Source organism: Vicugna pacos, chromosome 18, assembly GCF_048564905.1.
Source record: "Vicugna pacos chromosome 18, VicPac4, whole genome shotgun sequence".
NCBI classification, from domain to species: domain Eukaryota; kingdom Metazoa; phylum Chordata; class Mammalia; order Artiodactyla; family Camelidae; genus Vicugna; species Vicugna pacos.
This window is the reverse complement of record NC_133004.1, coordinates 4,559,893-4,585,568: the sequence shown is the minus strand read 5'-3', so window position 1 is coordinate 4,585,568 and position 25,676 is coordinate 4,559,893. Positions and strand designations below refer to the sequence as shown.

The 25,676-nt window shown below is 47.1% G+C and overlaps 1 protein-coding gene and 1 long non-coding RNA gene across 2 annotated transcripts in view; both read right to left on the bottom strand.

Moving 5' to 3' along the window:
* Positions 1 to 4,912: 4,912 nt before the first annotated feature.
* On the bottom strand, positions 4,913 to 13,280 carry LOC140686872 (uncharacterized). The gene is made up of 3 exons (XR_012060851.1): positions 13,006 to 13,280; positions 5,581 to 5,740; positions 4,913 to 5,176 (listed from the first exon to the last, which is right to left on the bottom strand). It is a non-coding gene; the product is annotated as an uncharacterized lncRNA (long non-coding RNA).
* Positions 13,281 to 13,290: 10 nt separating this feature from the next.
* Positions 13,291 to 25,676, bottom strand: part of LOC140686862 (uncharacterized) — a 106,709-nt gene continuing 94,323 nt past the window's right edge. The window contains exons 3-12 of the mRNA XM_072942037.1: positions 25,282 to 25,456; positions 25,082 to 25,163; positions 21,761 to 21,847; positions 21,356 to 21,426; positions 20,085 to 20,172; positions 17,750 to 17,882; positions 17,303 to 17,356; positions 16,833 to 17,029; positions 14,955 to 15,064; positions 13,291 to 13,558 (exon numbers count right to left, since the gene is read on the bottom strand). Of these exons, the coding sequence (XP_072798138.1) occupies positions 16,972 to 17,029; positions 17,303 to 17,356; positions 17,750 to 17,882; positions 20,085 to 20,172; positions 21,356 to 21,394 (372 nt within the window). The 5' untranslated portion in view covers positions 21,395 to 21,426; positions 21,761 to 21,847; positions 25,082 to 25,163; positions 25,282 to 25,456 and the 3' untranslated portion in view covers positions 13,291 to 13,558; positions 14,955 to 15,064; positions 16,833 to 16,971. The remainder of the gene's footprint in view (positions 13,559 to 14,954; positions 15,065 to 16,832; positions 17,030 to 17,302; positions 17,357 to 17,749; positions 17,883 to 20,084; positions 20,173 to 21,355; positions 21,427 to 21,760; positions 21,848 to 25,081; positions 25,164 to 25,281; positions 25,457 to 25,676) is intronic.

Below are 25,676 nucleotides of genomic sequence, written 5' to 3'. Positions count from 1 at the left end.
CACCACCATACCATGAATTTCCACCAAATTACCCAGTATGGGTGCAGCCAATAGTAAGGTTGTCTAAACAGGTTATTGAAACCTGGAATTCTCAACCATAGTGGAAATTCCAGCATTTACTGTGCTTTTTTCCCAGTTCAATCATCAATTCAGTGGGCATTCTGTACCAGGGACTACACGAGACCTGGAGTTCTCCCAAATAAAGATCTCTATTACCACGTGTGCAAACCACATAAAGGCAACCAGAAGAAAAGCGCCCACAGATAAGATGGAATTACTGAAACTGAAAGCAGCCAAAGAGCATATATTACTAGGAAAAATGGTGCTCCTATAAATGGACTCATGGACATAGAAAGCAAACTGTATTTAGCAGGCAGGAAAGGAGGGATTAACAGATACAAATTAGTAAATATAAAATAAATGACAAGGACCTGCTATATAACACAGGGAACTATATTCAATTTCTTGTAATGAGTTATACTAAAAACAATCTAAAACATATGTATATACATATGCATATGTTTATAACTGAATCTCTGCTGTACACCTGAAACTAACATTGTAAATTGACTACACTTAAATAAAAAATAATTTAAAAAAATAAGTAAAAATAAAAGCAACGCCATTAAGAAAAAATAAAAGAACACTCTAATCCCCTTAGCTGTAGGTGGTGGAGAATTCTGGTTGTAAACACCAAGTCCACTGGATCACTCCAGCAATGGCTGTCACTCTTTCTGACCATCAGAGAGTCACTTGCTTCACTGAGGTTTCTTTTCTCTTCTGTGAAAGGCTACAGCTGCAACTAACGATGTATAGAATCTCATCATTCACAAGCCCAACAAGTAGTGAGGACTTCCCATGGGCCAGGCTCTGGACAGAGGAAAATATAGGGTCCGAAATATATTCATGGGTAGAAGAAGTTTGTGCCATAAAGACGTTAATTCTTCCTGTTTTGATAGACAGATTCATTGCAATTCTGATTAGAATTCCTACCAGATTTTTCTTGGAATGTAACAAGTGAATTTATGGTCAAGATTAGCCAAGAAATTTCTTTAGAACCACCACTGGGGAGGGGTGGATAGGTCATTAATTTCCACTGCTCTTTCTGAAGTGATAAAAACGTTCTGGAATAATAATGGTTGCACAACTGTGAATATGCTAAAAGCTGCTGAATTTTACCATTTAAATGGATGTACTTCATGGTGTGTGAACTATATCACAATAACGCTGTTATATGAAAAAATATTTCTTGACAAATATTTTTCTTTTTATACCACTAGTCTGTCCCACAATTTAAGAAAAACAAAAAACCAATACAAACCAAACTGTGCCAGGAGTTCTTTAGGACTGCAATATCCCTGGGTCTCCAAGGCCTCTGGTGATGCTGTTCCTGTTAACACACACTAGCTGGGCTGGGCTAGCTAGGGACTGTAACTATCTTTTTAAAATTGACTGTCACACGTTTCACCCTTGGAGAGGGAAGGAAGGAGGATATCACAGCTTCATGCCTTCAGCTCATTTTTAACAGAACCAAGCCCTGCTTTCACCACTGTTAATCCCTCTCACTATAAAAACACGTGACATCAACAAGCACCGCCATCATAACACCTGAAAGTGTTCAAGATACTTACCTGCGGCAGAAACACTGAGGGAGGAGACAGAAGCTTGCTCAGCACTGATGCTCCCTTTTCCCGACTCCACCAGGTGAAGCTGGGCGCTACAGCCAGAGGCTCTCAGTCCGGGGAGCAGCACACACGCCACTGAGCTGGTCCTGAGGGAGGGTGAAAGGGAAAGGAGGGCAGCCCTAGGGGGGAGGGAAAGGGGGGGTGCGGGCTGCAGCCCCGCTCGGAGGCCAGCCCCAGCCCCAGCCCAAGCCGCCCGCCCCGTCCGGGTGTGCAGACCCCGCCCGCCCGGGACACAGCCCGCCCAGTGGTGGGGACGGGTCGGCGGCCTAGGAGAGGAAGCCCGGGAGGGGAGGACTCGCGGGCGGGAGAGGGGAAGCGGACGCCAGCCGCGGACTGAGGGGAGCCCGGCTGGGCCAAGAGGCGCAGGGGCACACCTGGCCCTGGACAGCTGTGGCCGGGGCGCCGGGGCAGGTGGCGCGGGCAGAGGGGTCTGGCCCGAGCAATCCAGCTGAACACACGCTGACTGGCGCCCTGGGGGGCTGTGACACGCCGACCGCCCTCCCGCAGCCGCCTCACCCCTTTCCCGATATCCCCTCACCTTGCACTTCCACAGCCAGAGGCCCCGGCCCCAGGCAGTAGCCAAAGGCCTACAGGGCGACAGAGCTGAGAAGCCATTGGGGCCGATCCCCGGCTCGGAGCTGGAGCTTCCAACCCGCGGTCCAGCTGGCAGCAACTGCGCATGCGCAGGAGGGCCAGCGATCCGCTCTGGGTCCTGAGAGAGAAGGGGAACCGAGGGAGGGAGAATAGGGGAGGAGGAGGGGAGGCGGGGAAAAGTGGAGGGAGACACATGGACAGGAGGAGCAGAGGGAAGGCAGTTATCTGGAATTGGGAGGGGAGTAACAGAGATGGGGAGAAAGCGTTTTACCTCTTGTGGCACCCCGAAGGAGGCAGCAGTCCTGCCTATACACCCTTCTCTTACCCGTCATTGCCCACAGCTCATATTTTACGTCCCTGGCCCAGCCCTCCAGCTAAGGTCTCTGCAGAAACCCTACGGGTATCATACCCGTTGCCCCCACAAGGAGCTAGGTTTACTGTTGCTCAGGGAACCAAGCACCCGCAGGTGTTGTTTCTCAGAACTACCTTGGGAAGAGTACATATTCCCCTTTTACACGCTGGGAAACAGGCAGGCACGATCTCTGCCTTAGCTCCACTGTCCCAAATGTTGGGCTGGCAGGGAGCGGGAGGTAAAATGTCAGAGCCCCAGAAGGAGCAGACTGCCTGAGTGTTGGTGTAGAGTCCCCATCCCTCCTGGGTAAACCACACCCCAACCTCGGGGAATAATCAAGGGCTCACCGTAGGCCCCTGTGTGTGGGAGAGCTGCCCTCAGTCCCAGTGTCCAACTTGCTAGGTAGGTAGAAGTGTTATTGAGTCCAAATTCATTCTCCTCAGTGCAGGACAGGCCAGTAAGTTGGGAGACCAAGTGTTGGGGCATGGAATAGCAAGTTTCTGTAGACCTAGATGGCAAACTAATGTCCTGGAAAACCATCTCCCCAAGTCAGAATTCAGGCTGCTTTCCTATGTGCTTGGTTTTTGCAAACTTCTTGGTGTAGGAATTCCTTCTTGTTAGAATCCTTTGTTCTTGCAGCTATCTCCCTGGGTCAGATCCCTGTAAACCTCCAACAAAACAAACGTTATTTTCTATTCTGCAACGTGTTATCTTTATATGATTGGAAAAGTGTTAAATACCCTTAAAGGTCAGAGCCTTCAGAATAGGCTCTCCTGTATATTTTAGGCTCTAGGCAACATTCTTTTACAAGCAAGAAGAAGCCTAGGAGACAGAGCACAGGGTTAAAGTCAAAGGAACAGATCTAATATGGAGTCAGATTTCTTCTTTTCTATTACTGTGGCAGAAGCCACTTGAGGATTTAAATCCCTTAAAGTTAAAAATAAGTAAAACTTTAAAGGAATTTACATACATTGGTGGGAACTTGCATAGCATATCTGGAAAAGCACACAAAGGATTGTAAACATTGGCATCTCCAGGGAGGCATGTAAGAACAGAGGATGAGGGAAAACTTCTTTCACTTGAGTATTTTTTGCTCTGTTTGAATTTTTTTAACCATATGCATATATTTCTTTTTCAGTTAAAATAAATGTGTAATGGAGCAAAGGAGTAACTAGCTCAGCAAATACAGCAGCCATAGACTCACTGAGTCATCATTTTCGATTTAAGCCAGGAAGCATTGATTGTCTCTCTCCTATGTGCCCAGTGCTGTTTTAAAACTCTTTTATATATTTTTTAATAAAATAATAACATGCTATCCCTCACCCCTGCTCAGGGCTGGTGGGAAACCAACTGAGTTTTTATTGAGTTGTTTTCCAAGGAGTAGAGATGAGTTATAAACAGAACACAACTTCAGGGCAAAACAGGCGGACTGGTTTTCCAGCAGGCCAGATAGCGATGACGGGTTTTCAATAGAGGCGCACAGAGGCTGAGAGAGAAAGCCTCCAGGACCCTACAGAAAGCTGCCCACAGTGCCTTCTCCATGGCACTACTGAAATAGGAAAGAACAAATCTGACTCCATATTAGATCTGTTCCTTTGACTTTAAACCTGTGCCCTGTTTCCTAGGCTTAGTCTTGCTGTTTCTGCACCTTTTGTGAAACAATGTTGCCTAGATCCTGAAATATACAGGAGACCCTATTCTCAAGGCTCTGACTTTGAAGGATATTATCACTTTTCCATTCGTATAAAGATAACAAGATACAGAATAGAAAATAACATTTGCTTGTTGGAGGTTTACACGGATCTGACCCAGGTGAAGAGCTGCAAGAACAAAGGATTCTAACAACAAAGAATTCATACACCAAGTTTGCAACAACCAAGCATTCCCGCTTCCCCTTTTTAATATAAGAAGAGCCTGAATTCTGACTTGGGATGATGGTTCTCCAGGACATTGGTCTACCATCTTCTCCGCTGGCTTTACAAATTAAAGCCGCTATTTCTTGCCCCAAATCCTTGTCTCCTGATGTGTTGGCCTATAATGCACGAGTAGAACAAGCGTGGACTCGGAAACACAAACATACATTGAAAGTACGCATTTGGTATATTAAATGACCTGCTTCCACTCGTATTCCTGAGGTTTTCTTCTCTTGACCACTCCTACTATATTTATGAAAAACCTGTCATGTGGACACATTTCCTTCTCTAGCCACTACCCTTCCATGTAAAAACTGATGCCAAGAAGGCAATGGAAGTTGCTAGAAGGTATTACCTGGCCAAAAAAAAGCAGAAGTGGGTTCTGGCTGATGTTCAGGAGCAGGCCGTGGCACCTGACAAGATGTCATAAGTACGGATAGACAGCTGGGCACCAAAGGAGAAGCTTCTAAACTTCCATGAGGGAATTGTTGGATAGGAAGGAACAGTCCCAGACTATAGCTCTGATCCCACCACGAGCTTCCTGGGCAAGGCTGGGCAAGTCATTTAAATTCTCTAGACCCTTGCTGTCCAACACGGGAGCCACCAGCCACATGCAGGATTATGATGTTATTCTGTAGCCAGACAGAATTATAAATAAACACTTTATTGCAAAGGGTCAGCAGGTATAATATTTAAAAACATTATTGGTTATCTTGCCCTAACAAGTTATTTTTGTATGTCTAGCTTTCTGTGGGTTGTAATGCCTGCGACTAATGTTTCCCTTACAGTGAGGTATTTTGAAATTATAAGTTACTGGACACAGTACACTCATATCACAGTTGAAAAAAAACTGATCTAAATAAGCAAGGTGATCTGACTTAGTAGTTATGAGCAGGGGCTCTGGGGCCAGCCTGCATAAGTATTAATTCTCACTCTCCCTCCAGGGAGTTCTGTGTGAATCTTGGACAAATTATTGTTGCTGTTGTTGTTGTTGTTGTCATTGTCATTGTTATTATTTGTGCCTCTTTTTCCTTACCTTTTAAATAGCGAGGAAAATGTAGACTCTATCCCCTACAGTGTTGGCAGGATTAAATGAGTAAACGTCTGTGCTGCCCACTTCCCTGGGTTTCAGCATTCTCCAGGCAATCAGTGCCAAACGCAGTGGCATTCTCCACTGTCTTCGTCAGTCTGGGATTCTGTAACAAATTACCGTGTGTCGGGTGGCTTAAACAACCAGCATATTCCTTATGGTTTGGAGGCTGAGGCTTTCAAGGTCAATGTATCTGGGAGAGGATTGCCAGCTCGAAGATGGCTGTCTTCCCACTATCTTCATGGCCCAGAGAGGAGAGAGAAGCAAGCACTTTGGGGCCCTGTATAAGAACACTAATACCATTCATGAGGGCAATACTCTCATGACCTCATTTTATCCTACTAATCACCTCCCAAAGGCCCCGCATCCTTATATCATCAACCTGGGAGATGAGGTTTCGACATATGGATTTTGAGGGGATGCATTCAGTCCACACATCGGCTAACTCTCCCAAACATGCAGTCATCAAACCTGTAGCTAATTTCAAAATAATGTTTATATCTCTCTGCCCATTTCCATTCCTACATCTACTAACACTGAAGCCCTGCTACATTTTATTTCTTATTTTCCTTGTAGAGGTTTAATTGATTCCTCTAACTCCAAGGATTCGCTCACTCCAGTCTGCTTGACAGCCCTGCCAGGTAGGACTTCCTTAAAACACCTTCCCACTTCACCTGGTTGTTTTTTAGGTGTAAATGTCAGAATTCTCTCCACACCCCATCCTAGACCTTTAATCCCTTACACTACCGCTCACTATGTTATTTTCCTATTACCACTGTAACAAATTCCATTAAGCTTAATAGCTTAAACCAGCACAGACTTATCAGCTTATGGCTGTGGATGTCAGAGATCCAACACAGTTCTCATTGGGATAAATTCAAGATACCAGCAGGGTTCCTTCCTTCTAGAGGGTCTAGAAGAGAATGTTTCCTTTTTTTTTTTCCAGTTTACAGAGGTCACCCACCTTCCTTAGCTTGTGCCCCTCAACTTCCTCCATTTTCATGGTCAGCAGCCTTTCTGAACATTGCTCCATCGCTACACCTCCCTCTGATTTTAAACTCAGCTGGGAAATATCCTCCAATTTAAGGACCCCTGTGATTACATTCAGCCCACCTGGACAATCCAGACTACTCACCCTATTGTCTCATCTCAGGATCCCCTTGTCCCATCCCACTCAGGCAGTATGTATGTGGCTGTGACATTCACCTTGTGTAACATTTCCTCATGAGCAATTTATGGTTCAAGGCACTTATAAGTGACTTTTTGTTTTTCTTCCTTATCCTTTCTACATTCAGTTTGTCTGGTGAGATTATATGAATCCTTTTTATTTGTGCCCCTGCACTAATCTATAATAATGTATCATGGGTTTAAAGGCTAACTAATAGACAATTTAGGAGACAGAAATCCTCTAAGATTTTTAATCCTAAAATATCTGTCATCCCTTTTGCCATGTACAGTAACATGTCACAGGTGGCTACCCTGTGGCCGGGGAGGGACATGATTCTGCCATCACACTCCCCTCATTCTTACCAATGTGCTGATCAACTAACCAAGGATCTATGCTCTCCAACTCACTCACTTCCTCCTCCTTTGCATTGACTATCCTGTTCCCACCGCTTCCTTCATTCACCACATCAGGATTTCATGACCACATTCTCCCCTAAATGAAATGGGTATCTTGCATCTAATGCCTGACAGCTGTTCTTATTGTACATGCACACACTGACCTACACATAATCCCGTCCATCTCTTTATTTTCCTAGAATCTTCCAGAAGAATCAGTTCCATGATGATAATGATGATACTGACAATGATGACAGGGGCCTCTCAAGGATTCTGATAAAGAGGGAATCGATAAAGGGAGGGAATCATTGCAAAATTGCCCCAGAAACAGGCTTAAAGGTAAATAACTCTTATAGTGTTTAATGAAATTGACTAATATTTAACTATTTTTAAGACTTTATATCACTGAATTTAAAATTTTAACGGGAATTTTCATTCACCACTAACCAAGATTCAACTCTGGGACCAAAATCTAAGGATTTCTGTCTTCTAAAAAATTGTCCACTAGCCTTTTAAACACGTGATCCTTTTAAAAAGTTTAGTGCTGGGCTGAAAATAAGCAGGATTCATATAATCTCACGAGACACAGTGAATGTGGAAAGACTAAGAAATAAAAATAAAAAGCCATTCATAACGTCTTGAACTTTACGTTGCTCACAGGGGAAAATGTTTGCCAATGTGTGTGTCACATCAACATGACGACTGAGTGGGATGGGGAAGCTGATCTTCCTCATCAGTCATTTATGCTGATTTGTTAGATGCCAAAACAGTTTCCTCATTGAAATTGCTTCTAACAAGTATGGAAGAATTTAGGTTCTACCAAAAGCAGGCTGAACATTTTCCCCTGCTTTCAGGTCTCTGGACTGAATGTCCCCACAAGAAGGACATGATTATGTTTCATAGGGAAGTCTTCCTGAGAAGCAACAGGCTTTTCTAGGGCAGAACTGCAGGGCCCCCCATGGAGGGCTGGAGGAGGTCTAGAGGGGACACTGGAAAAATAGCAGGAGTGAATTCAGATACTGCTGCTCAGGTCGCCAAAGACAGCATTGCTATCTCTAAGGATATGACATTCTCCCAAATTTTCCATGAGTGAAGGAGCCTGTGAACACTAAGCAGGTTGTTAAGACACAGCAGCACATAATTTGCGTGACAACACAATTAGAGTATGATTTGATATTTGCAAAATAACTAGCCCATTGTTCTTTGAAACTGCAGCAGTAGCAATAGAAATAAAAAAGACTGAGCCGTCTTGGAGACAACAATCAATAAACAATTCTAAATCTGCAGAATTCCTTGACAGTATTCAAGCAATGAGCTAGATGTGTGCTGCAGATACCTCTTACTGCAGGGCTCACTCCTGCAAAGCATAGAACTAGTTTCTCAGCACACAGAGGGAACCAAGTCAAGATTCCTAATCTTTTGAGATTTACTAAATGGCTGGAAAGATCAGACAAGTACATACAGGCAAATATGATTAAATGAAATCAAATAATATCAAATGTGATTTGAGCACAGACGAAAGGGAAATTCCTTTCACCTGGGATCTAGAGAGACTTCTTCAGAAAATGTGGCTCTGGAGACGGCCAAAGACATGGGTGGAATTTTGGCAGAACAGGATGTAAGGAATTTAAAAACTTATTCTATAATTCATATAAAAATTCAAAGGATCCCAGAAATCCAAAACAACTTTGAACAAGAAAAACAATGTTGGAAGACTTGCACTATCTGATTTTCAAACTTTTTTTTTATAAAGCGACAGTAATCAGAAATTAGGGTGTTGGTGTAAAACAGGAAAATAGAATAATGGAACACAATAGAATGTTCAGAACTAAACCAAGACTTATACAGACAATTGATTCTCAAAAAGGATGCTGTGGAGAAAGGATCTTTTCAGCATGTAGTGCTGGAACAATTAGATAGTGATACGCAAAAAAAAAAATGAACTTTGATTCACACCTCACAAAATATACAAAATTTACCTCAAAATGGATGATAGATCTTAATAGGAAATCTAAAACTATAAAACAGCTAGGAGAACAAGCATAGGCTTAAGCTTTATGGCCTTGGGTTTGGCAAATTTTTCTTTGTTATGACACCAAAAGTATCATCTATTTTAAAAAGAAACTGATAGAGTGAACTTTATGAACATGAAGACTCTTCAATGCTCTTCTAAACACTGCTAAGCAAATGAAAAGACAAGCCATAGACAGAAGCTATTTGCAGATCATATATCTGATAATGGTCTCTCTTTGTATCTGATCCAGAATAAAGAGGTCTCAAAATTCAATAATAATTCAAACACCTGAATGAATGAGGCCAGAAAACACACTTCAGTAAAGATATCCAGATGGATAATAAGCATATGAAAAGATGCTGATTAAAGGTGTCATTAATGATTAGAGAAATACTTTTAAAAACCACAGTGAGATACTAGTTCACATACATACTAGAATGAATACAGTTAGAAAGACTGACCTTACAAGGTGCTGGCAAGGAAGTAGAGCAACCAGAACTGATACACACCACGAGGAATTTACAATAGTACAACCATTTTGGAAAAGTCTTTAACAGATTCTTTTAAAAAGGTAAACACCTATGTACCATATAATCCAGACATTCCTCATCTGGTGCTTTAGAAAGGAAAAGCATATGTCCATACAAAGACTTATAACCAAATATTCACTGCTATTTTATTTATAATAGCACAAGTTGTAAATAACCCATGCATCCATCAAGAAGTAAATGCAGAAAGAAATGATGGTCTATACAAACACTGCTCACAATAAACTCTTCAGTAAAAACTCAGCACTAAACAATACTCTACTATAAGACAAATAAGCTATTAATACAGCAACACAGATGATTCTCAAAATAATTACACTGAATGAAAGAAGTCAGACAACATATAGTAGATACTGCATGAATCCATTCATATAAGGATCTTGAAAATGCAAACCAATATGTTGTGATAGAAAGCAGATCAATGGTTCCCAGGGGAAGAGACAGGGAGGGAGGGAGGGACAAAAAAAGTCAGGAGAGAAGCTTTGTGGGTGATGGGTATGTTCACTGTCTTGAGTGTGGTCATGGTTCCTTGGGGATATTCTTACGTCAAAACATATTAAGCTGTACACTTTAAACGTGTGAAAATTATTTGGCCAAGTATACCTCAAAGCTGTTTTAAGAAAAAAGGCACTTTAGTCCTGATCCACCTCAGCGCCTGATTGGAGTGACATGATCAGTCGCTCACACTGTCTGCCTAACGGGAAGGTAGAAAAGCTCTCACAGAAGATAACATGGATTTTTCATTTGCAATGTCTGCCATGTAATAAAGAATTTCTAGACATGCAACATGTCCAGACTATATGACAGATAACATGAGAATAAGGAGCATTAGACAAAGGATGCAAACCCCAGGTGATGTAGGCATCAGAGTTACCAATAAAGGCTATAAAATACTTTTAATATATTCAAGAAAATAAGGAAATGATGGGAGAATAGATAACAGGGTAGAGACTTTCACCAGAGAAATATACTGGAATGTATTTTTAGGAAAAATCAAACTGATACTCTAGAACTGAAGCTTTCAGCTCTGGAAACAGGTAAACAGAGCTAATTAGGATCCCTTTTAAGTAAAACTTTCAGTAATTCTGGGTAAAATATAACAACAAAGTAACACAGAGCTACCTATGGAAAGAGAAGTTCCCTGATGACAATACAAAGAGGACACTTAAAGCCCAGAGTGGTCATCTTGTGAGCTGATGCCACCGCACCCTGGAGGGAAGGGGTTTTCATCTGCACATAAATAAGGATACAATGTCCATGTAGGAAAAAGGGTCCATACCAGATGTAGAAGACTCTTCCTCTATATCTATATAGTCAGAGACAGAGATGTAAAGTGGCAGCAGAGGTCACAGTGACACAGGGCCCTGGGCCAAGGAGTGTGAGCACCTCTGCAAGCTGGGAAAGGTAGGATGATGAATCCCTCCCAAGAGCCTAGGTGTGGAACTTAGCCTTGGCCACTCCTTGGTTTTAGCCCACTGACATTGACTTTGCACTACTGCACCCTAGAACAGTGAGAAGATGAATGTGTATTGCTTTAAGCCACTGAGTCTGTGGTCCTTTGTTACAACAGCAATAGGAAAGGAACTCAGGAACCAATATGAACTTGAACCACAGGCTGCCTTCTGTGCTGGCAGGGAGTCCTTTGTCTCTGATCCTGGGGGAGTGTCCTGTCCTCTGGCAGCATCCACAAACTACCTCATGCTAACTTGGCAGTTTGCAGAGGGTTAAATCTTATCCCTGCACAGTTCTTGATATTTAGTTAATAAAAATGATGGTGTCATCATGGGTATTTTTCCATCTTTTAAATACCCTTCAGTCTTCTAATAAAGCTACTTCTAATTAAGAGACCATGTAAATAGTTTTCAATCTTCATAATAAATAACTGTGGTTTTATCTGGTTACTTAAATTATGAATAATAATGTTCACATTTGTAAAAGTTATTAAAATCAACATTGTTTAATGAAAATATCATTTCTTTTCGCATGAACATGTATTAACTACAAGAAATGTTCCATGCTTTCTTCTACGATTTACTGTTAGAGCCTTAAAGAATATATTTTCCTCAAAAGATATTACGGCAAAGGGATTTCTTTTGGTGGAACTGTTCCGGCATCAAATCTGGTGCATGTCTCAGGCCACTGGCAACATAGAGATGATAGAAATTAGGAGGCATTATAAACACAGAATCATTTTTAAAGGAATTAAAAAAACTGGATGTGTGTAAACAAAGAATCAGAGAATATTCTGGTGAAATAAATGTATTTTTCAGCTTAAGCAAGACATGGGGTGAATAAATCTGAAATGAAAAAACCACCCAGAGATTAGCAGCGAGTCATGCATGCAGTGTGAATGATCAAAACCAAGTTGTTTCCAAACCAGTGTGCAGGCTTGATGCCTTCATGAATCAAATCTGTGTGGCACCAGGCCACCTCGAATACATGTTGATGAGGTATTTATAAGCCCTTCACCATCCCAAATCAAAGCCCACGCACGAGCCACAAGACCATCACCTACACATTTGGAAAACACACAACATGGTGAATAGCACTTTTCTTGTTCAGTAGCTGGTGGCAGCGAACTGTCAGCAGACAGAGATACAGGGACACAGAGGCACCTCCCCTCACTCAGCTGATAAACTTCCGTGCATCCCTGGGGACAGGATTGTCATAAAATGCACCATGGATTGATCCTCCTCCTAGGAAAGGAACCGTAGTGCTGTCATTAGGTTTGAGCAGGGGTGGGTGGAGGATCTCAGAAGAGTTGTTTCAGCACACCAATAGAATTCTTGGCCACCGTGACCACGAAAGACAAGTCCCCTGCCATCCCGGTAGGCACTTGGGCTCCTGACAAAAGCTGGGCTCAGTAAAGGGTTGAGTAGAAGGCACAGACCTGAGGGATGCCCCAGCAATAGGCAGGAGGTAGGGCCTGGTTTATACTGCTCTGGGTGTATCCCAGACTCATCCGAATACGAAATCAGAAATTTGCAAAACAGCAGAGCTGGGGTGGATCATCTACTCCAGACTCCTCACCTTACAGTTAAAAGGGTGGCAACCCTGACAGGCAAAGCAACGTGCTAAAGGCAGAGCGTGGAAGTGGCAGTGCCAGATGAAACGCAGCGTGCAACCCCCGTTCAAGGCCGCTGACTCTGACGACGGGGCCAAGGTTTCCAATGAGGAGAATAAGACAGTGTAAATACTTTGTTCCCCCTAAAACCCCAAATGTTTTTTAAAGGCACAAAAACTCACCTTAACTAGATCTCTTCTGAGGGGGCTCTCTTCTGCTTCTTCGTCTTTCTGTCTCCATTTCCCTCTCTCAGACACAAACACATTCAGTTTTGTGAAAGGGGACTTCCTTCCATACAAAGACAGACTTCACATCTTCAGAAAGATACCTGAGAAAGCACGTTTCTCAATTCAAGTCTTTGTGTGAGTTCTGGGCAACTGGCTTATTTTCTAGAACAATCGGTAGTTACAAAATCAGGAAATCATCTTCCACAAAGGCAGAGTTCTGGTCCGTGTTGATAAAGTTGGGGATGTCACATTTCATGAGTCTGTTCGGCTCCTCCTCTGGCCACCTGCTGCATCTGATGGCTTCCTGGAGCCGAATAACACTGTAAAGGGCTATGGTAGGGATACCAGCTTTGGCCTCGTCCAAGTGGTCCACTTCATTGATGTAGCAGTGAAAGAGGGACCTAGATTCATCATTGCACTGCCAGAGAACACCTTGGGCAGCAGCGGTCTTCCAAAGTCTGACACAAAGCTGTTGAGTCTAAATCTCTTCTCGGGAGACTCTGCATTGCTACAAAGAAAACCAAAATAAAATATCGTTCACAGTGTAGCTCGGTGACCTGAAGAATCATAGTTTTTGCCATCTACTGAGAGTAAATCCCTGCACAGAGCATGCTGACATGCACTGGAATTGAAAGACATCACTTCTGAACACATAAAATTAAACTCAAGGCAAAAGTCTAAAGTGAGGGCCCATGGACCATCCTAAAAAGACATCGTTCCCTGAGAATCCTCAATATTGGTGCCTCGCACACCAGTGTTTCTCCGTGGGACACTCAGATCTCTTCATCAGGATTCGTTAAAGTGCTTCTTAAAATGCAGAATCCTGGGGTGCACACCCTCAGAGTCTCCAGAGGTAGCGACTGGTAGTCTGTATTTTCATAGCCACCAGGATAACTAAACATGCTCAGGTTTAGCACCGCAGTCTACATCGGGTCACCTGAGCATCGACAATTCTGTCTCACGGGATGGGGGGTGCCATGTGTGTCAGGGTGCTGTCCTACCCATGTGTCTCCCCTGATTCTCAGAACTGACAGTGCTGCCCCATTGGGCACGAAATACCACCGTTTCACAATGCATACGCAGGGCGCCCGACTGAAAAACAATCAGTGATAGGAGAGGGGACAAAACTCAGCTTCCTGTTACCTTGTTTCACTTACTGTGGGACGAGTGATCAATTCAAGGGTAATAAATCAGTGAATGAGTGAATAACATGACTCGCGTTAGTCCCACGAGTGCCTGGAAGAGCAAGCCTGGGCACATTGAGAACCATAACAGCCCATCTACTTAAATGTCATCCTCCACAGATCTATGTAAAGGTTACTTCCACCCAGGCAGTGACTCCAGAAGGGCAAGAATCATGTATGAACACACTCTCAAATCCAGAACAGAACCTGACAACAATTAGGCTCTGGAGTCTGTGTTTAGCGAGTGTGGAATCTCAGTGATTCCAGCTCTTACACCTTGCCTTCCCATCCCACCACACACGATATGGCCCTTATGTCCAGTTCTCCCGGGGCTGGGGCCACGGAACCCATTTATAGGACTGGAAGAATCTGATCATTTAAACCATCCCCCAGATTATCATCAAGAGTCACCTGCATTTCAGGGATCAGTAATCCCAGAAGCTTTGCAGTTCAGGCAGCTGAGGGATTTTTATATCAGCTCTGTCTTCTACTGTGACTGCCTGGGTGACATCAGACAAGGAATTCTGAAAAGCCTGAACTTTTCCTTTCAGGAATAATCTAATTAACAAATCTCGTTGACCACTCAACAAATGTGATGTGAAGATCAATGATTTTACACAGGAGTACAACATTCACTAGGTCGTGGATTTAGAATCAGAGGAAAATCATTTTAGAAAGATTGACAGAATGTAGCTTTAATGCGAATTTAAGTATTCTTACCTTTCAGTAAATCATCTTCCCCTACTTATCACTTCACCCAAGTTTAAAAGATGTCTGAGAACAGGGATGAGTGTGCCAGCAATCTGAGACCCAATAACCTAAAATGTCACCTAGGAAAAAGAGGGGAGTAACACATTTTTAAAAAGCATGGCGAGGATGGCGGGGCCATCCCCAACCCCAGACTAAGAAGCTCTGAGTAATAGCTTTCCTGCCTGCCTGGGGCATCAGCTGATGTGAAAATCCACCCAGAAACCTCACTGTCCAGCAGCTCTTCCATAACACAGGCTACACTTTCTCAGAATTAAGAATTGCGTCCAGTAACCACTTCACTGAAGAATAAAGACAAAGGAGAACAAGAGAGTTCTGCCCCTCCCAAGGGAGAGCCCAGACCTCGGGCTGCATGCACTGCGCCCACCTCCCTGGAGAAGAATAAACTGGAGAAGGGCGTTCTGCGAAACTGGGGCAGCAAAGGTTGAGATGGGAACAAATTGACCAGCTGGCCAGGGACAGCCCCCTCCGTCGCTGCCTTGGCGGCTGCCTCAGCCCTCTCAGCCCATCCTGCCCACCTCTGGTGGCTAAGCTGTCAGGGAAATTGCTTTGCGATCTGGAGCAACAGAGGCTGCCCACAGGCCAATCTGCGGAAAAGATGGGCGCGAAACCCCCAGCTCCCGAGTGACAGGCTCCATACCCCCGCCAACACCCCGACGCCCCCGCACCCTACCGCAACCCCGGGGAAATATGACCCGAAGAAGTGTGACCTGGGAACGAGGGGCAGCAGAGGCCGCCCCCACGTCAGGCCTGCAGAGAGATTGGAGCTTATCCTCCAGCTCTCCAGGGGCAGCCCCTGTCCTCTCCACCTCCTGATCTCACCGCGCCCACCTTCCAGGAGCAATCAGACCAGGTGTGGGGTGTCAGGCGAATCTTGCGCCAGAGAGGACGTCCCCAGGCCAGGTCAGGGGAGAGGAGAAGAAGTGGCCCCATTAGGCGGGGCAGCCGGCCGTCGCAACTGCCTCTGCCCCTTGACCGCATCGGGCCCGTCTCCCAGGAGCAAGCTGACCTGGAGACGGGCATCCGGCTTCTTGGGCAGCAGAGGACGCCCCCAGGATTGGTCACGGGGAAGAGGAGAGCAAATTGACAGGCTCCGCGCTGCAGGTCTTCTACCCCCGCCATCGCCACCCCCGCACCTTAAAGGCACCGCCCAGGGCGCCCCTCCCCCAGCAGGCTGAGTGGGACAGGTGCGTCTGGTGACCTGGGGCAGGAGAGGCCACTCCCACACCAGGCCATCGGGGAGACGGGAGCCAATCCACCAGCTCCCCAAGGCAGCCCCTACCCCCGCAGCAGCCACCACTCTTGCCCATGACCTCACAGTGGCCTCCTCTAGGGAGCAGGCTGACCTGGAGATGGACGTCCGACGAACTTGGGACAACAGGGACCGCCCCCAGGGCAAACCATGGGGGGAAGTGGGAGCAAATGGACAAGTTCCATGGGAAAACCTGCCGCTGCTGCCACCACCCCCAAAGTACCAAGTCCAACTCCCGGGGTCAGGCCGACTAGGATACACGCGTCTCATAACACAGGGCAACAGCGACCGCCCCCAGGACAAGACGCGGGGAAGATGGGAGCAAATGGTCCGCTCCCCCGCTGCAGGCCCCCGACCACCGCCACCCCTGCACCCTGACTACCCTGCCTCCCGCCCCCAGCAGGCAAAGTGGGACAGGGGTGTCCCGGGACCTGGAGCAGCAGAGGCCGCCTTCAGGCCACGCGGTGCAGACATGGAGCTAATCCACAGTCTCCTCCGGGGCAGCCTCCCTATGCCTGCAGCCACCACCTTACCAGCCCCCTGACCGCACCGCACCCATCTCCCAGGAGCAAGCTCACCTGGAGTCGGACCTGAGGCAAATCTCCGGCGGCAGACGTCGCCCCCAAGCCAGGCCGTGGGGGAGAGAAGAAATGGAGCAACTCCCTGGAACACATCCCCTGCCCCTGCCGCCTCCGCCGCCGCCTCCCAGGAGCAAGTTCATCTGGAGACCCGCGTCCCGCCTCTAGGGCAGCAGAAGCCGCCCCTGGCTCCGCCTCTGGGGAGAGCGGAGCGAATTGATCGGCTCCCCCGCGGCAGCCTCCCTCCCCCCGTGGGTCCCGCACCTTAACGGCCCCGCCCCCACTCCGCACTCAGCAAGCTGAGTGGGACAGGAGTGTCCGGCGACCTGGGGAAGAAGAGGCCGCCCCCAGGCCCAGCAGCCGGGACAAGGCAGCTATTCCACCCGTTCACCAGGGGTAACCCGCTCCGCCCCTCTGCCGCTGCCACTGCCTTCTGACCTAACCGCCCCACCTACCAGGAGCAAGCTTACCTGGAGTGCAACATCTGGCGAATCTCCGGCGGCCAAGCCCCACCCCAGGCCAGGCTGCAGGGAAGAGAAGAAATCGATCGGCTTGCCCGGGCAGCCTCCCAACCGCCACCGCCGCCGCCGCCGCCGCCGCCCAAAAGCATTGCAATAGCCTACCGGGGTCAGGCTGACTGCAAGGATGTGCACTTGCCTTCTTATCCTGGCCAGGTCCCTGAGCACCTCCCTGCATCCCTACACTCCCTGCACCTCTGCACCCCTGCTACTCTCTGCAATTCTGCATCCCTCCACCCCCACATCCCCTGAAATGCCTGCGCCCTCCACAGCCCCTGCACCCCTGTCACCAGTTACACTTTTGCACTGCTTACACTCCTGCACCCCTGCATGTCCCACACACCACCTCTTGGGCCTTTGGCAGAGTCTCTGCTGTTAGACCAATGCACAGTGACTCACTCTTTGCCAGTATATGATGCATCAGTGGACGTCAGGGTTTGCCTGCAGGAAGGTACATGTTCCCGGTCACTAGCCTGGGCCACTAGGGTGATCTCTGTGAGGTCACCCAGGACGGGTTCAGAGATGCTGTTCTCTGGGAAGAGAGGAGTTGAAACCGGTCTTGAGGGCAGAGCTGTGCTCACCAGGCCGTCCACGCTTCATGTTTTACACAGGGCTTCGGAGAAGTGAAATGGATCCGGCCAAGTAATACCGGCCTGCTGTGAGCCCACCTCAGTCCTGGGCTCTGAGTCAGACCGACTGGCTCCCTCAATCAGGGCCCAGTTTGGGCACCTGAATGGTCCCTTTGAGGCATCCCAACAGTTCTCAGGATGAAGTCTGGCTGCTTCCACCCCATGGCCCTCCCTCCTACTGTGCTGGCCTCAGGAAGGTTCCTTATATGGGGAAGAAGGCAGCCCACACCCTACCCCACCCCTCACCTTTCTCTAACCCAGGCTGGTGCTCTCTCTGCCCCTCAGAGTCTGGGAAGCCATCCCTCTTCAGTTATGTCCCTTCTGAGATGGACTTGCTTCCACTCAATTCTAGGCGAGGATGCACCATGGAATGCACTGGGTAAGAGAACCAAAATAAATAATTTCTTCTGTGAGGTTGTCTGTTTATCTACTGGGGCTGGGCTGTGTGTAGTTTGCTACAGCTATTGGTGTGAGAGGCTAAAACAGCCTGTGTGTCCTTGTTTTCATCTCCCCGCTGTCTTTGGGTTTTCCCTAGACACTCCTGAGACATTTACTTCTGTTAGTATTATTCCTGTTATTACACACGGGCCCTACTGACATGGAGGTAAGGTGTTGGGGGAGCGGGACAGAGCAGGGCATCTGCAGTCCTGTGATTAGTTCTCATTGAGCCTGTGCCCTGAGCTGTGACCTCCACAAGTGTGTCTCTTTCCCCCCACCCCAATTTGGGTGACACAGAAGGGATTTCCCTTCTCCCAGGTTGGTTAGGCTCTGGTAAAATAATTTCTCATTAAAAAAACAAACAAAAAACAACTTCCCCCAATGAAACAGAATGTTCTGGGTGTATTTCAATACAGTTATTTTCTCCTCTCCAGGCAGGAAGCATGAGGAGTTATCCTCTGACCTTCATTCTGAGAACAGGACACGGTCCTGGATGTAAAATACATGAAAAAGAGCATGGGGCCCCTCTGACTGGCCCCCTGGAGTTGTCACACTCTGATTTCCCCACACTGAGCCTCCTGCTGGCCTCAGGGACCTGTTAAATCTGCCTGCCCCCAGGGTTCTTACAAAAGCAGGTTCTGCCTTGGGAGCTGTGACTCTCCAAGCCTGCCCGCTGTTCCCTTTGCAACCTCTCTGGGTTGGGAGCAGCTTTCCCCCTCAGTCTTCTGGGATCTAAGAAGAGCAGTGGGTTTGCAGCTCCCTCAGATTTGGTGTTATTTTCAGGACAGGAGGAAGAACTTCTGAGCTCCACACGAGCTGGACCAGAGGCTGGAATCCTCCCTTCCTCTGCCACCGTGCAATCAGTGGCTGTGGTTCTAGCCGAGTTTCTGAAGATGTGGACTTAAACACACATATCCCAGCCCTCACAGGAGCACACAGTCCCATAAATCCCCCTAGTTTCCACTGGTAACTATGGAGCCGATGGGGACACGGGTTTCGGGACCACAGAGGCCTGACTGCACGACTTGCTCCGTGGCCTATTTACGTGGTTGCTCCGGGCCTTGTCTGAAGTGGCTTGTTTACCACACCTGGTACGTGGGAAACACAAAATAAGTACTAGAACCTTCACTTTTTCTCCCTCCAGGGCCTTCAAACGTAGAAAGTAATAAGTGAACTCAGACAGCCTAGTCACCACAATGAGGTCCGTCCAGCCTGGCTCTCCTGAGTGATGGGCACTGACTTGCACCTTAACTCGGAACAGTAGGGGAACTGCCTTCCTCTAACTGGGCCTCTCCCCACACCAGGCACGCCCGCAGCTCAGACGGGGCCAGCTCCCCAACTGAGGTGTGTGCTGGTGGCTTCAGTGTGACCTGGCCCTGCCGGGACATGAACCTGCAGTGAGTGAGGTGGAGGGTCGGGTGGAGGGGGGTCCCTTCTGGGGTGGCAGGGGGCCCGGTAGCACCCCTCCCAGCCTGGTGCCTGGGGCTCCCTAACACCTCCTACAGCTCCTGGGTTGGCTCCGGTCCTGGCCACTCCACACACCCTCCCAGTATCTTTTCATTATGTCCCTTTTCTGCTTTTATCAGCGAGAAGTGGCTTCTGTTGCTTGTTCAGTGAAACAGTACATCGGGAAACCAGACTACTTCTAACATCAGTAAAATACCAACCTCGGTCAGCTCGCCGGGCAGACCGTGCAGCACAAAGGCCTGAACAGGGCTGTGCGAACGGCTTACGTGAAGGGTCCTCAGCATCTGTCTTCAGAGATACAGAAGCTGATGGTTCAGGTAAAACCTCAGGGTGGGATTGAGGAATCCAAAGCTGGTTGGTTTCAAAGGCTAACTGGTCAGACCAGACCCCTGAGCTGTGGTCAGAAGCCTGGCTCAACGTCACGCAGACTCAGCGCCCTAAGTGCCGGGTGGGGCTGGTGCTGTTCCCTTTGCAGGCTCTCGTTGGGGATTCACTGTAGCCCCTTAAATACAGCAGAAATTCCAGCCCCATTAGCCCCCACCCTGAGTGTTCCATGACACAAATCCCGGGAGTGTTTAATTTTCATCTTTGTTTAGGAGGATGAAGGTGGTTCAAGAGAAGACATAAATTCACACTTAGTGACACAAGGTCACAGCCAGTACTTCCTCCACGGAGAGCTATGTGCTCCCACAGTGGTGGCTGGGGGCTGGGCAGAGACCCTCTGCTGGTCCCAGAGGGACTCGCTCATCTGGCCACAACTCATGGGTTGGACAGAAGATCCAGAGGGTGACAGAGCATCTTTCCTGGGAATTTGGAACTGACACATAGAAATCAAGTTCACTCATCTGGAGTTTGGCGGAGGGTAGGGGCGGTGGTTGGAAATCAAATGAAACCAGAGCATGAGAGAAACTTAGAAGTGAAAGAGCGAGAGACAGAGAGACTGAGCTTGTGAGAGCAAATAGTCAGAAAGAAGGCAAACAATCAGGGGACAGAAGAATTCCAGCTCCTGACTGTGTAGTCTGTCCCAGCCCATCAATGACCCCGCGAGATGTTTAATAACATTCCAGTTTTGCAGATTAGGAAACAGGCTGAAAGAGGTGGGGGCTGGGTTTGGGTGCACAGTTAATTCAATTGCCACTGGACCCCACACTTCCCATTGCCTGAAGGCACCCTAATCCTCACTGGGACCCCTGTGGTCCCCTGACAGCCCAGCACCCTGATCAAAGGGACCCTGCGGGAGTGGGAACCCCTCTTGAGTGTGGAGAGTTCCCTGCCCCGAGATGCCATGCGTCAGCAAGCTCCCGCTCACCCCAGGTTAACATCAGCCCAGCTGTACAGTCTCCCAACCCGCTTCCCTCCCTGCCAGGCACCCCCATCCTTACCACCGAGTGTACTGCAGGAATTCAGGCACAGGGATGCCCAAATCAACACGAGCCCATCGGCAATAGAAAAAGCAGACTCCCAGGCCCACCTGGGTTGCGAGGGGACAGAAGGTGTCCTCAACTTTCATGTGTCTAAGACAATCTTCTTCAGCTGGAGGTTCTAGAGAAAAATAAAAGGTCCAAAACATAGTTCGGTGAGGAATTCCTCCAAGGACCTGACTCCAGTGTCTACAACCATGTGTACCTACCCCCGGAATTGGGGTGAAGGTGGATTATTGATCAGCACAACCCCTGGTGGCCCAGCTCCTTGGCTTGGCTGCCCAGAGGGGGCTGGGGGAATGGGTAAGGCCAGGGCACTCAGGAAAAGCACAGAGGACCTGACCTCTCCCTTCTGCACTCGTAAACCCTTCCCCAAATCTCAAGGCATTGGACAGAGATCCGCCACAATAATGAGATGCTCCCATCTCTTCACTCACTCCTGTCGGTTCACTTACATGCTGAGCATCCACTGGGTCCCAGGACAAGACACATAGGATGGCTGATGGGACAGGCTTGGTCCTTCCCCCTGGAACCTGTTCAATCTGATCAAAGAATGATCACTTATAAAGAGTTTCTCAAAATTATACAGAGACCAAAGACCAACTGCAGAGTGAACCAAATTTAAAAATATATATGAAGATCCCCCAGTCTCCCCGCCTAAGGTTAACAGCATAAAGCAAAAAGTTCTTGCCTTTAATCAGCAGGGAAGTTGTCACCCCCTCTCAGGTGGAAAGGAGAGTTATTCTTTGAGCACGTCACAGAAGTGCTCCATCGGATTGGACCAGGGCATCTACATTCATTCAGCAAATGTGTATAAGCTCCTACTACATACGGGAATCTCCTAACTAGACCGTTCCCAAGGCTCTCGGGCTTTATCAGTCAACAAAATAGACATGACTCCCCATCACTGGGGGCTCAGAATTTTAGCAGAGGAAACAGGCAGCATGTTGGGGTAGCAAGAGTTTGGATAAATTTTTAAAAAAGAGTGATATGAGCAAACTCGGGTGATGGCGGTGGGGTGGGAGGCAGGCAGGAGAGAATAAGGCAATCCTGGCAGATCTCACGGAGTAATGAACTTGAAGCAGAATAGATCCGGAGGAAGAAGGAAGAGCCGGAGCCAGAGGCCCCCAGAGTGAGGGGGAGAGTGTGGGCAGAGAGGCAGAGCACGCCGGGTCCTGAGGCCTTTGTGACGACTTTGGCTCCTAATGACATGGTGACCCGTTTAGTGAGTTTTGAGGGGAGGGGTGATGTAGTCCAACTTATGCTTTTGTGTTTGTGTTTTTTGGGGGGAAGTAATTTATTTATTTTAATGAATGTGCTGGTGATTGAACCCAGGATCTCAAGCATGCTAAGCATGCGCCCTACCACTGAGCAACACCCACCACCCCCAATGTATGTTTTTACAGGCTCCCTCTGACTCTGTGTGGATGAGAGATTGTAGGAAAGCAAAGATGGAAACAGAAGGCTATTGGTATCCAGGAAAGGCTGAAGGTGGCTCTTAGGAGGGCGGGGAGCAGAGAGCAGGTATTTAATTAAGACAGAATATCCAGAATTTTCTAACAAGCTGGATTTGCTGTCTGTGAGTGTAAAAGAAAGAGAGAGAAAGGACATGGTTCCAACATCTGGGCCTGGACAATGGGAGGGATGTCCTCTCCGGATGGGAAAGGGGATGGGAAAAGGTGGGGCTGAGCAGGTGGAAAGGGGCTGGTATCAGCTCAGTTCTTCAATGTCATGGTTAAGGGGTGTGTTACATATTGCCACAGAAGTGCCTAATAGGTAGAGGAATCTGTTTTCTTTTTCTTTTTAACATTTAAAAAATATAATTAAACATATTAATTGTATTACGTGAATGATTTGGGAATTTTGTTTCATGCCAAGTTATATGTTATATATAGCCAAATGGAGCATATATCAAAAAGGGGAGAAATGAGGGCTTTCACATAAACTGACTGTCCGTAACGTAGGTAAAATTTCAATAAAACCAGTCTTCAGGGCAAAAACCTCATCTCGGTGTTACATAAAAATAAATGAAAAACGACTATGTTGATGTACCATTATTTCATGTTACATAATAGCCCCAAACTAACAGTGTTTAACTATGAGGCTTGTAGAAATACTATTCGCTTTATTCACATAAATACAGAAGTGCAGAAATGTTCTAAGGTAGAATTAGCATCTTAGTGGAAATAATACATATTTGAGCATTTTACATGATATATATGTACTGATTCAAAATTTGGAAAAGTAATTTCATAGTAGAACATATGTATGAATGTGAAAGCAAGATGAATGAAAGGAAAAGAATGTGATGTGAGTCTCAGGGATAAAGGCTCAGATGGAAAGGGGAAATCAGGGAATTTTGGAGAAATCGAGAAATTGATGGCATGCCAATTTCCAAGGCTGGGTTGCTTCCACCAAAGGAATAGCAGAGAGAGAGAGGAGAGGCCCAGGAACCCACCCTGGGGAACACCCACAGTATATGTTTGGAAAAAACAGGAGACATTGGCAAAGGACCAGCCAGCAGGCCAAAAGCAGAAACAGACAGAGAGATGGGCTGGGGGTTGAGTGAAGCAGGAACACGGGGTAGGAGGGATGGAAGAGCTGGGTCAAATGCTGCCGAGGGGCCAAGCATGATGAGGAGTCAAAATTGACCACTATATTTAGCAACATGGGGTCACTGATGGCCTTGACAGGGCAGTTTCCATAGAGCGAGGGATCAGGCGAAAAGCCACAATGGGTGTAAAAGGGGATGGCTCAAGAGAAGATGCAGACAGTGAGTTTAAACAACTCCTTAAAGATTTGCTGCAAAGACACAGGGTGGCAATTGGTGGGGGTGAATTAGGGTCAAGGAGTGCTGTTGGTTTAAGAGGATGGACGTTTATATACTGATGGTGCCAACTAGCAGGAGAACAAAATAGATGAGGCAGTGAAAGAGAGGATGGTTTTGGGAGTGACAACCCAGAGAAGATGGGAGGGATGGGGCCTCGGGGACTTTTGGAGGAACTGGCTTTCGATGCCACTTTTAATAAGCGGTGGGGCACCGAGAGTGAGGTCACAGACATCAGAAGGCGAGCGGATGTGCTGGGAGTTGCTTGTGAAATTTCTCTTCTGTTGGCTTGTTTGCTTGTTCAAAGTAGAAAACTAACCTTACCAGCTGAGGAACAAGGAGGAAGAAAGAGTTACTGGAGCCATGAGCAGAAGATAAGAAAGAGCCTTCCAGGGAGAATGGGACAGTAAAAAGGGCAGGGGGAGGCGGGGGAGTGCGCTCCCAGAAAGTTACATTTTCTCTTTGACGTCCCCAAATGTGTGACGTGTTATTACCCTTCCTGCTGTCTACAAAATAAAAATTAATTATGGTTCAGAGGAAATGCTATTTCATTCTAAGAGGCTGCCTGTTTCTCAGGAATGGTCATCTTAAACTGCAAATATTACAAACAATGTTGAAAAGATGAACCTGTGTACCTAAAATCCCCTATTTTCTATTAACCTGTTTACTACTTAGTTCCCCTATCAATAACACATAACAAATACTGCCATGATGGAGGTACACCGATGCTTAAAAGGAAATGAGATCTGTATCCTTTTGCTAAATTCCATGGCTTCCTTAATATGCAATTCCACTTGGAATTTAGGAATGTCTGGTATAAGAAGTGAGAAACAGTTTGAGAAAATCCCGACTCAGAATTATACATCACAACCACATCTCACAAGTATATACAGCCGTAAAAAAGTTTAAAAGCAAAACTCCATAACTACTCTTAAAGACCTTTGCAAACCTGGGCCTGCCAAGATGTTTCCAAACTGGAAAGGAACTCCAATCTCTTGCCTGGTACCGGACCAGAGGCTGGCCAGCCTTTTCTGTAAAAGCAAGAGAGTAAATATTTTCAGTTTTGCAGATCATTTTGTTGTAACCATGCAGGTAGGCAATAAGAAAGCTAAGAGCACTGGGAGATAGGAAACAAACGGGCATGCCCACACTCTCCCTTCCACTCAGGGCAGCTTCTCTGTGGTGGGGAGCTTTGCCACAATCACTTGCTTCTTTTTTCCATTGGTTTCTTTGTTTCCACCTTACTGCTCGAGCTCAGAACTTCAGGTGGGCCTGGTCCTTCAGCATCCATGCAGAGAAGGCTGAGCGGGGTTGGGAACCCCACCTGATGGAGAAGAGAGATTACCGGGAGGGACATTGTGGAGGCCACCATGACACGAGACAATCACACCTTCCGGGGTGAAAGGGAACGAAGACAAGGGAAGGACACAGTAGTGGGACCCCTAGGTCGCCTGCCAGGCTTGTTCTCCCTCCATGGCAACCATGGGGGCCTGGGGGGTGTTGGGCTTCAGCTACGGTGATTAGGATGAAGGGACTCAATATAA